The sequence below is a fragment of the Protopterus annectens genome, chromosome 15.part0 (assembly GCF_019279795.1).
Source record: "Protopterus annectens isolate FY-2018-M chromosome 15.part0, PAN1.0, whole genome shotgun sequence".
Taxonomy (NCBI): Eukaryota; Metazoa; Chordata; order Ceratodontiformes; family Protopteridae; genus Protopterus; species Protopterus annectens.
In genome coordinates this window covers 774,683,246-774,698,758 of record NC_056749.1, presented here as the reverse complement: position 1 = coordinate 774,698,758, position 15,513 = coordinate 774,683,246, and the positions used below count along the sequence as shown (strand labels likewise).

General features: G+C 42.0%; 1 protein-coding gene across 1 annotated transcript in view; it reads right to left on the bottom strand.

Annotated features, from left to right (window-relative positions):
- LOC122789883 (serine/threonine-protein kinase pim-1-like) overlaps positions 1-6,571 on the bottom strand; it is a 90,112-nt gene extending 83,541 nt beyond the window's left edge. The window contains exons 1-2 of the mRNA XM_044057315.1: positions 6,219-6,571; positions 1,318-1,494 (exon numbers count right to left, since the gene is read on the bottom strand). Coding sequence (XP_043913250.1) covers positions 1,318-1,494; positions 6,219-6,564 — 523 coding nt within the window. The 5' untranslated portion in view covers positions 6,565-6,571. The remainder of the gene's footprint in view (positions 1-1,317; positions 1,495-6,218) is intronic.
- Between the last annotated feature and the right edge of the window lie 8,942 nt (positions 6,572-15,513).

The window sequence follows — 15,513 nt, the reverse complement described above, 5'->3', positions numbered from 1 at the left end:
TATCCCACCTTTTTCATTTATGTTATAGAGGAGACACTCAGTATCCTACCTTTTACATTTAAGTTACAGAGGAGAAGGTCAGTATCATACCTTTCACATTTAAGTTACAGAGGAGACGGTCAGTATCCTACCTTTTATATTTCAGTTACAGAGGACACCCTCAGTATCCTAACTTTTATATTTACGTTACAGAGGAGACCCTCAATATCCTACCTTTTATATTTATTTTACAGAGGAGACGCTCAGTATCCTACCTTTTACATTTAAGTTACAGAGGAGACCCTCAGTATCCTACCTTTTACATTTAAGTTACAGAGGAGACCCTCAGTATCCTACCTTTTACATTTAAGTTACAGAGGAGATGCTCACTATCCTACCTTTTACATTTAAGTTAGAGAGCAGACCCTCGGTATCCTGCTTTTTACATTTAAGTTACAGAGGAGACCCTCAGTATCTTACCTTTTACATTTAAGTTACAGAGGAGACACTCAGTATCCTACCTTTTACATTTAAGTTACAGAGGAGACCCTCAGTATCCTACATTTTACATTTAAGTTACAGAGGAGATGCTCACTATCCTACCTCTTACATTTTTGTTAGAGAGAAGACCCTCAGTATCCTACCTTTTGCATTTAAGTTAGAGAGGAGACCCTCAGTATCTTACCTTTTACATTTAAGTTACAGGGGATACTCTCAGTATCCTACCTTTTACATTTACATTATAGAGGAGACCGTCAGTATCCTACCTTTTAGATTTAAGTTAGAGAGGAGACCCTCAGTATCCTACCTTTTACATTTATGTTATAGAGGAGACCCTCAGTATCCTAACTTTTACTTTTAAGTTACAGAGGGGACGTCAGTATCTTACCTTTTGCATTTAAGTAACAAAGGAGATGCTCAGTATCCTACCTTTTACATTTAAGTTACAGAGGAGAACCTCAGTATCCTACCTTTTACATTTAAGTTACAGTGGAGACCCTCACTATCCTACCTTTTATGCAGCTACTTGGGCACTACAGCAAAAATGAGCTGCCAGAAACAATAGGAAAGACCAGAACAGCACCTACTTATACAAGCACCATACCACTCCAGCACTGACTTGTGGCAAAAGTCACGTAAGAGGCAGCAAACTTTATGTCCGGCCAAAGTTTTAAACTTTATGGGGCAGGGGCACAGGCCAAAATTAAAGCTGAAGTCTCAGATCAGTTATGTAGCTCCCCCTCACTATGGTCCTATTTAATTCATCCCTTAGTATTTTAGGCAGACATGGGGGTGGTCCTTAAATAATAAAAGACTAGTATATTAAAAATGTCTTACCCACAGAGATCTTTCTTCTGTAGTGGAGTTTGCACTTCACAATTTCTTCATCATATTTAAAAGGAATATCACCACAGACCATGTCATACAGGACGATGCCTAGTGACCAAACAGCTGCTGCCAGACCATCATACTTATGAAATTGAATCCATTCCGGAGGGCTGTAAACTCTGGTACCTGATTTATGAAAGCAAAATTCAGGAGACTAATTAAACAAAGTGGAGACTGCTGACAGACTTAAGCAACTCTTCCGCAAAAGCCAAGATCATTCCAAAATGAAATGTGGTACAGTAATAACTTGTATTAAACATTTACAGTAACAAAAGTAAATTGCTACACACACAAAAAAAAAAAACTCAAAGCCAACTGCAGTAACAATGCAATAAAATTACGTTAATTCAGTATGTTAATTAACTTTAGAGAATGGGTAAGGTGCACATTGAACCCTGATTGGAGATGAAGTGTTTTCTAGCAGGGTGTAAATATACAGGTAATGCTCACTGAAAAACAAGTCCACTGCCATGGAGCTCAGACTGTACAAAAAGCACTTGCTCAGCTATTACACAAGTGTAAAATTAAACAAAAACTATAATTAAAAAAATACATCTGCGCGTGTTTGTGTGTTGAGTATAAGCATGTTTGTATGCATGAACGTAGGTGTGTGAGAGACGGAGAGAGACTCACTGATTATGCAGTGGCTGCAGCAGCCATTTAAAATTAACAGCTGTATGCATACCTCTCAACCTCTTAGCTCAAGAAATCTGGATCCAGCCTAAAAAATGGGCAGACAAAGGCTCAAAACTAGGGACAGATTTGTAAATATTGATATACGTTACAAAGTTGCTAGAACAGGATTTGTCAGGATTTGTTTTGTCATGCATTTTCTGAAGTAGATGAAGTTTGAAACTCAAAAGTGTGTCATTATTTAGTGACTTCAGGAAACCACACATTTTGAGGAAAAGATCAAAAACCGAGATAAAATCTGGACATTCTTTAAAAATCTGGCAGTTGAGAGTATGGTGGAGGCAAGAATCTTAATGCCTGGCATTATTAACTTAGTTTAATTATGTGTTTTTAAAGATACACTGCTGTACACACGTACAAAAACATTCAGAAGAATTACCAAGCTTATATTTTGGATGTAAAATACTTCAACAACATTTACATATACTCCAGCAAGTTTGAAACATTAGGCAGAAGAAGTATTTTACACCACAAATATTTAAAAATGTATATATATATATATATATATATATATATATATATATATATATATATATTAAAAAATAAAAACAAATCCAACATAATTTAGCAGACTGCTCATTCTCTAAGTGCAATAACACCCTTCAGGGTGTGTGTTATTGTGTAAATAACTCCCTTTCAGGGGTGCAGAAGCACTCCGCCTGTGGCATCAGGCCTCACAACAAGCCTGGGCATGCGTTATTTACACAACAACACACCCTTTTGGGCACTACTGCTTGCTCAGTGTGCCATAAACATTACAAAACCAATGTGGTATGACAGTAAGATTTATAGTAAACAATTTCACAAAGAATATTCGTACAAAATAACACTATTAACTTTTGCAAAATCAGCAAAGTTAGATCTGGTCTAAAGTGTATTTTTTAAACTACCACTCATCGAAGTGGCAACTGATATGCAGAATAACTTGCTGTGACTACTAAAACACACTGCCTTTGCTTAAATTTGCTTCCACGTGTAACCCTATCTAAAAAAATCTGCTTCAGGAGTGCAATCTGAGCTATGCACAAGTCAAGCAAAGAAAACCTGTTTGCGTATTCCAACAGAACTGGTCTCAGAAAAACTGGCGAGTGGGTGAAGGTACCACACTATTCAAATTATGACAGGAGGCATAGTGATCCAAAAAACCCCACTAAAAATGGTAATGCATTTACTACTCTGCATGAATGTCAGGAATAATAAAATCCTGCAGTACAAATAGAGATGAGGAAGTAGGCATTTTTCCTTCTCACTGTAACAGGAGGCTGACACTGTTCTGATGCCAGTGTTAATGGAAGTCTCCTAGCAATTAAAATGCCTTCCACGTTATCGTGCCACAATAAAGGTGGCACAGCACACAATCCCGCCACAAAACTACACTTTTCCTACCAAATTCAGAAGTTGATGGTAAGCAACCATGCAGGAAAGGGATAGTATCACCTCCACACAAGATGTGACACAAATTTTGTGTTCGAATACAATTACTGTAGTCAAGCATCACAAGACTGCATTTTAGCCTCATTTATAATGAAGCCAATTAAGTACTGAACTTACCCTCAAACCCTGTGAACATTTCATCCTGCAGCAGGGCTGTCTAGGAGCTTTAACTCCTGAGAGAGACAATTAAGTACTGAACTTACCCTCAAACCCTGTGAACATTTCATCTTGCAGCAGGGCTGTCTAGGAGCTTTAACTCCTGAGAGAGACAATTAAGTACTGAACTTACCCTCAAACCCTGTGAACATTTCATCCTGCAGCATGGCTGTACAGCCAAAGTCTAGGAGCTTTAACTCCTGAGAGAGACAATTAAGTACTGAACTTACCCTCAAACCCTGTGAACATTTCATCCTGCAGCAGGGCTGTCTAGGAGCTTTAACTCCTGAGAGAGACAATTAAGTACTGAACTTACCCTCAAACCCTGTGAACATTTCATCCTGCAGCAGGGCTGTACAGCCAAAGTCTAGGAGCTTTAACTCCCGAGAGAGACAATTAAGTACTGAACTTACCCTCAAACCCTGTGAACATTTCATCTTGCAGCAGGGCTGTCTAGGAGCTTTAACTCCTGAGAGAGACAATTAAGTACTGAACTTACCCTCAAACCCTGTGAACATTTCATCCTGCAGCAGGGCTGTACAGCCAAAGTCTAGGAGCTTTAACTCCCGAGAGAGACAATTAGGTACTGAACTTACCCTCAAACCCTGTGAACATTTCATCCTGCAGCACGGCTGTACAGCCAAAGTCTAGGAGCTTTAACTCCCGAGAGAGACAATTAAGTACTGAACTTACCCTCAAACCCTGTGAACATTTCATCCTGCAGCAGGGCTGTACAGCCAAAGTCTATGAGATTTAACTCCTGAGAGAGACAATTAAGTACTGAACTTACCCTCAAACCCTGTGAACATTTCATCCTGCAGCAGGGCTGTACAGCCAAAGTCTAGGAGCTTTAACTCCTGAGAGAGACAATTAAGTACTGAACTTACCCTCAAACCCTGTGAACATTTCATCCTGCAGCAGGGCTGTCTAGGAGCTTTAACTCCTGAGAGAGACAATTAAGTACTGAACTTACCCTCAAACCCTGTGAACATTTCATCCTGCAGCACGGCTGTACAGCCAAAGTCTAGGAGCTTTAACTCCTGAGAGAGACAATTAAGTACTGAACTTACCCTCAAACCCTGTGAACATTTCATCCTGCAGCAGGGCTGTACAGCCAAAGTCTAGGAGCTTTAACTCCTGAGAGAGACAATTAAGTACTGAACTTACCCTCAAACCCTGTGAACATTTCATCCTGCAGCACGGCTGTACAGCCAAAGTCTAGGAGCTTTAACTCCTGAGAGAGACAATTAAGTACTGAACTTACCCTCAAACCCTGTGAACATTTCATCCTGCAGCAGGGCTGTCTAGGAGCTTTAACTCCTGAGAGAGACAATTAAGTACTGAACTTACCCTCAAACCCTGTGAACATTTCATCCTGCAGCAGGGCTGTCTAGGAGCTTTAACTCCTGAGAGAGACAATTAAGTACTGAACTTACCCTCAAACCCTGTGAACATTTCATCCTGCAGCAGGGCTGCACAGCCAAAGTCTATGAGATTTAACTCCTGAGAGAGACAATTAAGTACTGAACTTACCCTCAAACCCTGTGAACATTTCATCCTGCAGCACGGCTGTACAGCCAAAGTCTAGGAGCTTTAACTCCTGAGAGAGACAATTAAGTACTGAACTTACCCTCAAACCCTGTGAACATTTCATCCTGCAGCACGGCTGTACAGCCAAAGTCTAGGAGCTTTAACTCCTGAGAGAGACAATTAAGTACTGAACTTACCCTCAAACCCTGTGAACATTTCATCCTGCAGCAGGGCTATCTAGGAGCTTTAACTCCTGAGAGAGACAATTAAGTACTGAACTTACCCTCAAACCCTGTGAACATTTCATCCTGCAGCATGGCTGTACAGCCAAAGTCTAGGAGCTTTAACTCCTGAGAGAGACAATTAAGTACTGAACTTACCCTCAAACCCTGTGAACATTTCATCTTGCAGCAGGGCTGCACAGCCAAAGTCTATGAGATTTATCTCCTGAGAGAGACAATTAAGTACTGAACTTACCCTCAAACCCTGTGAACATTTCATCCTGCAGCAGGGCTGTCTAGGAGCTTTAACTCCCGAGAGAGACAATTAAGTACTGAACTTACCCTCAAACCCTGTGAACATTTCATCTTGCAGCAGGGCTGCACAGCCAAAGTCTATGAGATTTAACTCCTGAGAGAGACAATTAAGTACTGAACTTACCCTCAAACCCTGTGAACATTTCATCCTGCAGCACGGCTGTACAGCCAAAGTCTAGGAGCTTTAACTCCTGAGAGAGACAATTAAGTACTGAACTTACTCTCAAACCCTGTGAACATTTCATCCTGCAGCACGGCTGTACAGCCAAAGTCTAGGAGCTTTAACTCCTGAGAGAGACAATTAAGTACTGAACTTACCCTCAAACCCTGTGAACATTTCATCTTGCAGCAGGGCTGCACAGCCAAAGTCTATGAGATTTAACTCCTGAGAGAGACAATTAAGTACTGAACTTACCCTCAAACCATGCGAACATTTCATCCTGCAGCAGGGCTGTCTAGGAGCTTTAACTCCCGAGAGAGACAATTAAGTACTGAACTTACCCTCAAACCCTGTGAACATTTCATCTTGCAGCAGGGCCGCACAGCCAAAGTCTAGGAGCTTTAACTCTTGTGACTGAAGATTGATGAGAATGTTCTCGTCTTTGATGTCGCGGTGTAACACTCCATTAGCGTGGCAATGCTGCACTGCCTCTACAACCTGGCGAAAATAGTTCCGTGACAGGTCCTCTGAAAGTGCACCACATTCTGTGATGAAATCAAACAAGTCTTGAAAAGACTCTGGTCGCTCCAGGATTAGGACAAACTCATCTGGACGTTCGTACCAATCCAGCAGACGGATCACTCCTTTGCAACCACATGAGACTTTCTTCAGAGCCACTATTTCCATGGGAACCAGGGAATTATTCTACAATAAAGGGATAGAGGGAGGGTGAATAAAAATAAAACAAATAATTGACAGCTACAATGTTGTTACAATGAAAGCCATCTCCACTAGGTAATAAGTACACTTATTCTTGGCAAATTAATATATCACCTGCTACAGGCCATAAGGACGATTTAAAGGAAATGGCTTGAACAGACCAAGTTGTGGAAATAACTCATAGGTTCATAGATTTATAGGCAAGTACTAGGCTACCAGTCCTTGCCGGCTATTTTAAGCCTGGCCAGTTTCACTTTTGGTGCTTGAATTAACCTATCCAGTTTGGTGTTAGACTGGCCTTAGTCGTCCCATAGATGATAATTGCATTTTTACCCCTAGTGAGAATATTTATTTATTTATTTATTGGCATTTGTTTACCAGAATAGTCCACTGAGCCATTAAGTTCCCATTTAAAGCTCCAAAAAAGAAAACAATTAATAATAAAAAACTTTACACAAATAACATTTTACAAAAATTAACGATATGGAATTTACATGAAAAGTATATGCAAAGGCAGACATTAACTTCTAACTCAATCAAGATTACACAAGATACAGGAATTTACAGAAAAATGAACTATGTACATTTTCATGACAGCAATTGCAAGGTGCACATGAACATTTTGTGCGAGCAGAATAAATGCAATCTTAGGGTACAGAAACATGAAATGTAGAGTGAAGAAGGGTGTATTGTAGTAGTGTAGTTATGGTATCTACCGATACCTACTTGACAGAGTAATGCGGACTATGAGTATAAACAAGAAGGAGATGGCAGAGAAGTTATGGAGGGACGAGGCTTAGTACAAGTACAGATCCAGTTAGCAGAGAGGTGTTCACGTAAAGATGTTTTGAAAGACGTATGACCCTGAGGCCTTCAAACTGCTAACGGGAAGGACATTCCAAGCTCTGGCTGCCATACAAGGATAGAATAACTGCCCAGCAGGTAAGCTTGGCTTGTGTGCATGCAAAAAGTGTTGTTTTTCAGCTCTAAGGGACTTCTTGGGATTACAGTGGGTACATAAAGAACTTAGGGCAGGACAATCTAAGGGTTTTTTGTGAGCGGTAGTTAATTGCAGATAGGTGAGGTAGTGTGAGTGCTCAAGCTAGTTTAATGAGTATAGGGATAGGCAGTGGTGGGTGGAATTTCTGGCATTTGCTGCAAAGTTTGCAATTTTATTATAACACATTTCAAGTTTTGTTTTTAGGGAGGATAGCAGGTCAGTAAGCAAGGGGGCACCGTAGGTAAGAGAAGGAAGCATATAAGTGGTAGCAGGTACTTGTTTAGTGGTGGGAGAGGGAAAATGTTTATGTCTGCAGTTAATACCTAGATTTGGTGTGTTTTATTAATATGCTGTATGTGCAGGTTGAATTTTAGACTTTCATGAATTATTACTCCCAGCAGTTTAGTCTGACTAACAAATTCAATGATTTTGTTGCTCCTGAAAAGTATAGCAAGCTGAAATTTGTTTATGGGAGTGTTTTTTTTTTTTTTTGGGTAAATAAGATAAGTTTGATTTTGTTAGGATTTAGATGGTTATTGAATAACCAGGTTTCTATGGAAGTAAATACCAACTGAGTTGTAGATCTGACATAGTGTCAGCAAAGCATATATTAGTAGAGTTGTCTGCATATTGTATGAGAGAACTTTGATTGAAGGAGTGCAGATGGCACAGTGGTGCAGCGGTAGCATTGTCGCCTCACAGCAAGAGGTTCTCCAGTTTGATTCTCAGCTGGGGTGCCTTCTGTGTGGAGTCTGCATGTCCTCCCTGCGTTCATGTGGGTTTCCTCTGGGTGCTCCGGTTTCCTCCCACATTACAAAGACATGCATCTGGAGCCTTTCTCCCTGGGCCTCCGCTGAAAATTGGCTTCGTTCCAAGTCAGACTTTCCTGGTTAACAAATGATAAATAAAAAAATAAAAAAAAAAGATTATTAGTAAAGATACTTAAAAGAAGTGGTCCTAATGTAGAGCCTTGGGGAACTCTGGTAGAAGTGTGAAGATAAGGTGATAGACAGTTTTGCATTTAACTGCCTGTTCTCTGTCAGCTAAATAACTAGAACATCAGTTAAAAGTGAGTGGTGATAGACCAGTATTTGAGAGATGAGATCGAAGAATACAGTGAGAGATTGTATCCAAGACTTTAGATAAGTCAAGAAATAGGGTGGATACAATTGTTCCTGAGTCATGGGCTTTGTTGACTTGTGTCCATGAAGAGTATTAAGGCTGTTGTGATATTATGACCTTGTCTAAATCCATGTTGAGTCGAAGGCAGGATGTGGTCACTGAGCAGGAAGTGCAGAAGTTGCATGTGTGTACATTTTTCAAGGAGTTTAGAGATGGGACATAAAATGGCTATGGGGTGGCAGTTCGAGATATCAGCTGAATTGCCACCTTTGTGTAGGGGTAGAGTAAAAGCTCTTTTCCAGAGTTGCGGTACATAAGATTCTTGAATAGATCTGTTAAAGAGTATACTACCAGGGTAGGCGATGGCTTCTGCAGCAAGTTTGAGATACTCAGTGGATAGCTCATCTGCTATGTTAGAGCTGGGTTTTAGTTTGAGAAGTAGCCTTATTATAGCAGAAGTTGGGACTGTAGTGAGTGAGAATTCGAGTGAAGTATTTACTGACAATTCATCTGAAAGGAGTCAGGTAGAGGAGAAGTGGAGCTGTGAGAGATGGGATAGAATAGCTGTACCAGTATAATTTGTAGTAGAGTGGGGTTGTCAGATGTTAGCAGTGATATTAGCTATAGAATTTACAAAATGTGAGTTGAAGAGACTGGCAATTTGTTCAGGTGCTTTGTCTAGGTATGGGCACGGGTTGCTTTCTGGGTTTTGTATTAGAAACGTATCTCGCAGGATGCCCAAGTCCCTCCCAAACCCCACCCACCATCCAACAATCGGTGAAAGCAAAGCAATATTCATACCGACGACGGGATGAATATTCATTGTCTATTCGTAGTTTACCCTTTTCCTCAAGGTAGTGTGATACGAGAGTTGGTATATTTAATTTATGGGGGGGGGGTGCAGGGGCCTTGTCCCCCTACAAAAACGAAGGAAAAAATATACTTCCAGTCTTTTTCATACTACGACATGCTCATTTCACCTGTCAATCCCTCAGATCACGCCCATGTTTGCGCATACTGGTCTGCGAGGTACTTTTCTAATAGAATACTGCTTTTTTGTGCCAGGGTTAGAAGTGATCCTATGGATGACCACAACCTTTTTGAACTATTCTGATGATTTGTTTGAGTACTAGTCTTTTTTTTGCCTTTGGATACAAGTCTTTTCACTTGGTTACGGAGCTGTTTGAATTTTAAAGGTCTATGTGTTTTTTTATGTTTTTGCCACTGTTTCCATGTTTTATCCCTGTAGAGCATTAGTTCTTTAGTGGGTTTGGAAGCATGGTTGGTTTTCACCCTTTTCACTCCAGGGGGTGCAAGAGTGTCTAGTGTTTTGAAAAAGGTAATGTCAAAGTGTTGTAGAGTGCCACCTAGAGGTAGGTATTTTAAGTTAGTTCAATTCATACTTTTCAGAATGTTGATGAATGTCTGTGGGTTAAAATGTGCTAAGTTCCTAATATGTTTGTAATGTTTGCTGTTTATGACAGGAAGGTGCCGTTCGATGAACTAAAGCTGGGAAGTGATCACTTATGCATTAGAGACAGTACTGGCAGAGGAGATTTTAGCAGGGTCAGAAACTAGTATCCAGTCTGGGATAAATCATAGATAATTTGAGAGGACCCAAATCTATGATAATGATGTTCTCTAGGACATCATTCTAAAGAAGCTGCTCCGGGTACAGTGGTGGTCTCACAGGTGTAGGACATCATTCTTACAGTGGTGGTCTCACAGGTGTAGGACATCATTCTAAAGAAGCCGCTCCGGGTACAGTGGTGGTCTCACAGGAGTATGACATAGGTTCATAGGCTCATACTAGGCTATCTGCCCTAGGGCATTTATAAGCCTAGCCAGAATGTGTTTGGCTTTCGCCACCCATTTTAAATTTATTTTGCTATGCCCTTTTTCGAGGTTAGTATACTGTGCCTCTGTCTAACAGTGACACAGAAGTGATACCCAGGGTAAACCTACGATCTCCCATCCACTCATCAAGATTCCTCTTGAAGAGGGTCAATGAGGGACTCTGCCTAACCTGGACTGGGATTTTATTCCAGAGTGAAGGGAGCCTCTGGGTTATGAATCTGTCCCTCCAGCATGTCCTATTTATTTCAGTGCTGAGGTTCAAGTCTCTCGAGCGCATAGCAGGATGGGATTTGGATTTTCTGATGTGCAGCATGTCCATTAATTCTGGGTTGGACATGGCTTTATACGTCAGGCACAGATCGCCTCTGAACAGGCGGTATGACACTGAGTAGAGCTGGAGTTTCTTTAACCAGGCAGCATATGGCATCTGTTTGAACCCTTTGATCCTCTTGGTGAGGTACTTTTGGGGTCTTTCCAGTTGCTGCAGGTGTCTGGTAAGGTACATCCCAAAAGGGGCATTGTACTCAATTATGGGCCTGATGAGGGATGAGTAAAGAGGTACGATGACCTCCCCTGATCTAGATGTGAATCCCTTCATGATTAGGTGGGCTATATAAAATGTTTTTCTAACCACTTTGGCCACGTGGTTGTCAAATGAGAGATTGCTATCAACTTGGGTCCCCAGGTCCCTAATTACTTCTTCTGTACTTAATGGATTACCACCTATGTGGTAATTTGTGGGCACTTTGTTTTTGCCAAAGGGGATGACTATACACTTTTTGGCATTTAGCTTGAGGCCATGGCTCTGGCACCAGTTGTCTGTTTCTATGAGGCCCTTTTGGAGGATGCTTGTGTCGGCTGGAGAGTCTATTATGGCGCCAAGTTTGCAGTCATTTGCGAACTTGGTCAGCCACAGTCCTTCCGTGTTGGCCTGTACCTCCGAGAAATATAAACCGAACAAGAGAGGTCCCAGGACTGAGCCTTGTGGGACACCACTTGTAACTGGTTTGGAGTCTGACATGGCTCCGGCAATTCTAACCATGTGGGTTCTGTCCTTGAGCCAGTTTGCAATCCATCTAGTGACATAGGGGTTTATATTTAAGCTGGTGAGCTTATCTATAATGCCCGAGTGGGGTATTGTATCGAAGGCTTTTGCGAGGTCCAGGTAGGCTGTGTGGACCACCTTCCCCTCGTCAATGGCCTTGGTGACTGTTTCAAAGAAATCAACCAGGTTTAAGAGACAGGATCTGCCCTTAACAAAGCTGAACTGGGTAGGATCCAGTGTCTGTAGGTCCCCAATATCTTTATTTATGAGGTCCATGATGATCCTTTCCATAGCTTTGCAGACCAAGCTAGTCAGGCTTATGGGGCGATAGTTTCCAGGATCCGTTGAGGCACCACCTTTATGGAGAGGGACCACTGTTGCTGTACGCCACTCTTTGGGCACATATCCTGTAGGAAGGCTGAGACTGAACAGTAGTTTTATGTTTGTGTTTAGCTCTTCTTGGAGTTCATGTAGGATGCAGCCCGGGACACCGTCTGGTCCCATTGATGCTGTGTTTTTTGCTTTGGAGAGGGCGGCTCTTACCTGAGCATCTGAGATGTCAGGGGGACAGCACTCTGCTGGGATAGATATTTGCCCTTTTGGTGGGAGGGGAGTTTGCACTGAACCTGTCAGCTAGGATGTTGGCAATGTCTGTGGGTTCAGTGTATTTTTTGTCATTTTGGACTAATTCTGAGCATATCTGGGAATTACTACCCAGGTTCCTAACATAACTAAAGAAAGCCTTGTGATTATCCTTAGTGTCCTGTGCAATTTTTCTCTCGAAGCTGGCCTTAGACAATTTTATGAGTGCCCGTAGTTTTTTGCTAATACTGATCAGTGATGCCTTCCCTTTTTGGGATTTTGCTCTGTCATTTAGTAGCTTCCTCCTTCTATTGTATAGTTTGTGTATGGCTGGGGTCCACCAGACAGGACGTCTGCATTTGGAGGATTGGGTCTTGGTTTTATTTGGGATCACATGATCCATGCATTCCTGAAGGTGTTCATAGAATGCGTTTATAAAGGATTCTGCGGTCTGGGCCGTATTTTCCACAGGCCCGGGGGCTTTGAAGGATTCCACCTCGGGTTTGAGGAGTGTGAAATTTGCTTTAGAGAAGTTTTTCACTGTGGTTTTCTGGGCAGGGGGTGGGGTCGGGATGTGAATATCCAGTGAGATTAGTTTATGGTCTGATCTTACCAGTGAGGGATACACTTCTGGTCTGGAGCATAGAGTCCCCATGTTGGTGATGATCAGGTCCAGTATGTTTTCCCCTCTTGTGGGAGTGGTAACAAGTTGTTCCATAGCATTTGAGTTTATAAATTCTAGGAACCTTTGGGCTAGGGTGTTGGAGCTAGAGTAATGCTCCCAGTCTATGTTTGGGTAGTTGAAGTCGCCCAATATAATGGTGTTTGGAGAGACCTTCATATTTTCCAGTGTTCTCAGAAAGGCCGAGTGGGGTTCCTGGGTTTGGGAGGGTGGTCTGTAGCAGGCTATAAACTGGAAGGCAGTTTTACCCACTGTTAGTTCCACATGGATAGTCTCTGATGCTTCGTGCTTTGCCACCAACCTGGGGGTGTGGGTATCTTTGATGAATATCGATACTCCCCCTCCTTTTGTGGTTCGGTCCAGGTTTTGGGGCCGAAAAGCATGGTATGAGGTATAACCTGGTAGTGCTGGGGTGCTCTTGGGAGCCCTGAACCAGGTTTCTGTTACTGCACAGATATCGATGTTCTCCATGCTAAGGAGAGTTTCGAGTGCGTGCATCTTGAGGTTTAGACTTCTGGCGTTGAGTAGCATTACTCTTAGTTTCTTATCTGTTGTGATACCTATGGAGGTGGGTTTGTCTTTTGAGCCTTGCCTAAAAAAGGCACTATGGGGGTAGCAAGAGCCTTTGCCAATATCCGAAAGCCCAGCGGTGACAGGTGCAAGCCGTCCCTAGCGAAGCATTGTGGCTTGTCGAGCATATCATCCCAAGCTGACAGGCATTGGATCCCCTTTGAATGACACCAGTACTTAAGCCAATTGTTGAAATTGATCATCTTGTCTTCATATTGTGGCATCATTCTTGGTGAGGGTAAGATGCTACTCAAGGTCAGGGTCATACCGGCCTAGGCTACATGCTCAGAGAGCTCCTCTATGTCTCTTTTCATGTAGTCCAGGGAGGTACGTCTCAGGTCATTCACACCAGCATGGACAATGACTGAGTCATATTTGTACTTGCCTTGGAGTGACCTGAGTGCTTGTGTTATGTGGCAGATCCTAGCGCCCGACATCATTCTAAAGAAGCCGCTCCAGGTACAGTGGTGGTCTCACAGGTGTAGGACATCATTTTAAAGAAGCCGCTCCGAGTACAGTGGTGGTCTCACAGGTGTTCTAACTGGTGCTGGACATTGAAAGAAAAAGCAATGCAATCTCAGTACATATAATGATGCTTCACACATAGTAACACAAAAGCAACATATAAGGCATGTTCCATGTCCATTAACACCCCTTATCTGTGCACGTCCCTCTACTAAAAGATCTCTCTCTCTCTGTTTTATGCTTCCAGTATGCTGTTCTGTTTCCAAAGCATGTCTGAATTAGTTTTTCGGTAATTAAAGAACTTAACTAATTCTATCAATTGGTGTTCAGTTAATCAGTGAGGCAATTGGAACTGAGCAATTTGCAAGGTTTATTTAGATTACAGCTTCTCCTTTAACAACCTACTGCTTAATTTAAGGAATCTGGAAAACTATTACAAGTGCTGTTAAAGCTCCACTGTTTACTACTGCTTTTTATGGGTTACAAAGCAGTTTTATCAGCGACTAGTTGTTAACTGATACACAGCAGCTGGATGTTTAATGGTTAACTTCTTCTTCTTCTAGCTTTTCCCGGTCAGGGATCACCACAGTGGATCACCTGTCCGCTCATGATTGGCAGTAGAGTTTTACAGTGTAGAGTTGTCAGCTTGGCGCCTAACCTTCCATGGAAGGCACACACATGTACGCACTCACGCCTAGGGCCAATTTAGTTTGTCCTATCCACCTGCAGCATGTCTTTGGGATGTGGGAGGAAACCAGAGCACCTGGAGGAAACCTACGCAACCACAGGGAGGACATGCAGACTCCACACAGAAGGCACCCCAGCCGAGGATTGAACTGGAGAACCTCTTGCTGTGAGGCAACAATGCTAACCACTGCACCACCGTGGCCGCTAACGGTTAATATGGCATTGTATTGGCTTGAATTTTTTTTCTATGGAACCATCTAAACAACTGATGTTCTATACAAGCAAGTGTCTTTATCCAAATCTGCACTTATGCCTATTTATAGGCTACAGTGCAGACACACTAAACTATAAATTTAAACAAGTCTTAATGCATAGAATCTAAAATCAAACTTGAGTTATACATTGTATTTACTGAAAAACCTGCACATATTTTTGTTCACTTCAAAAACTTCATTTCTTTAAAAGGCTTGCAAAACTGCCCCCTCTCCACAGTATAGAGAGTCACGGGTCTGCGTGTCGTTCTGCATACACTTATTTTACTTCTGCTAGGAGGGTCTGCAGTGCGGACAAAACAATGGGTGCCACTAGGTAAGCTGCTAAAACCATCCAACTGAGCTTGCAGCCAGTGCTAATGCTAAAGAAAAATGACACGTGTTAATACAATTCAGGCTTGATAAAGCCATTATACCTTGACAGGCATGGCTTTTTTACCCATGAGGAGCTTGTCCTCCCTTGAAATATTACACATTTAAGCGGAGTATTACTGTTCATTTCAGTGAAAACTGACCTAAATTGACAACTCGTGCTACTGATCTAGAAAAAGCATCCAATCTCTTAGCAGTCATATATCCAGCTCTGCCTCTTCCCATACTGAACTCTGACTTCCAGCTCTGCCTCTTCCCATAC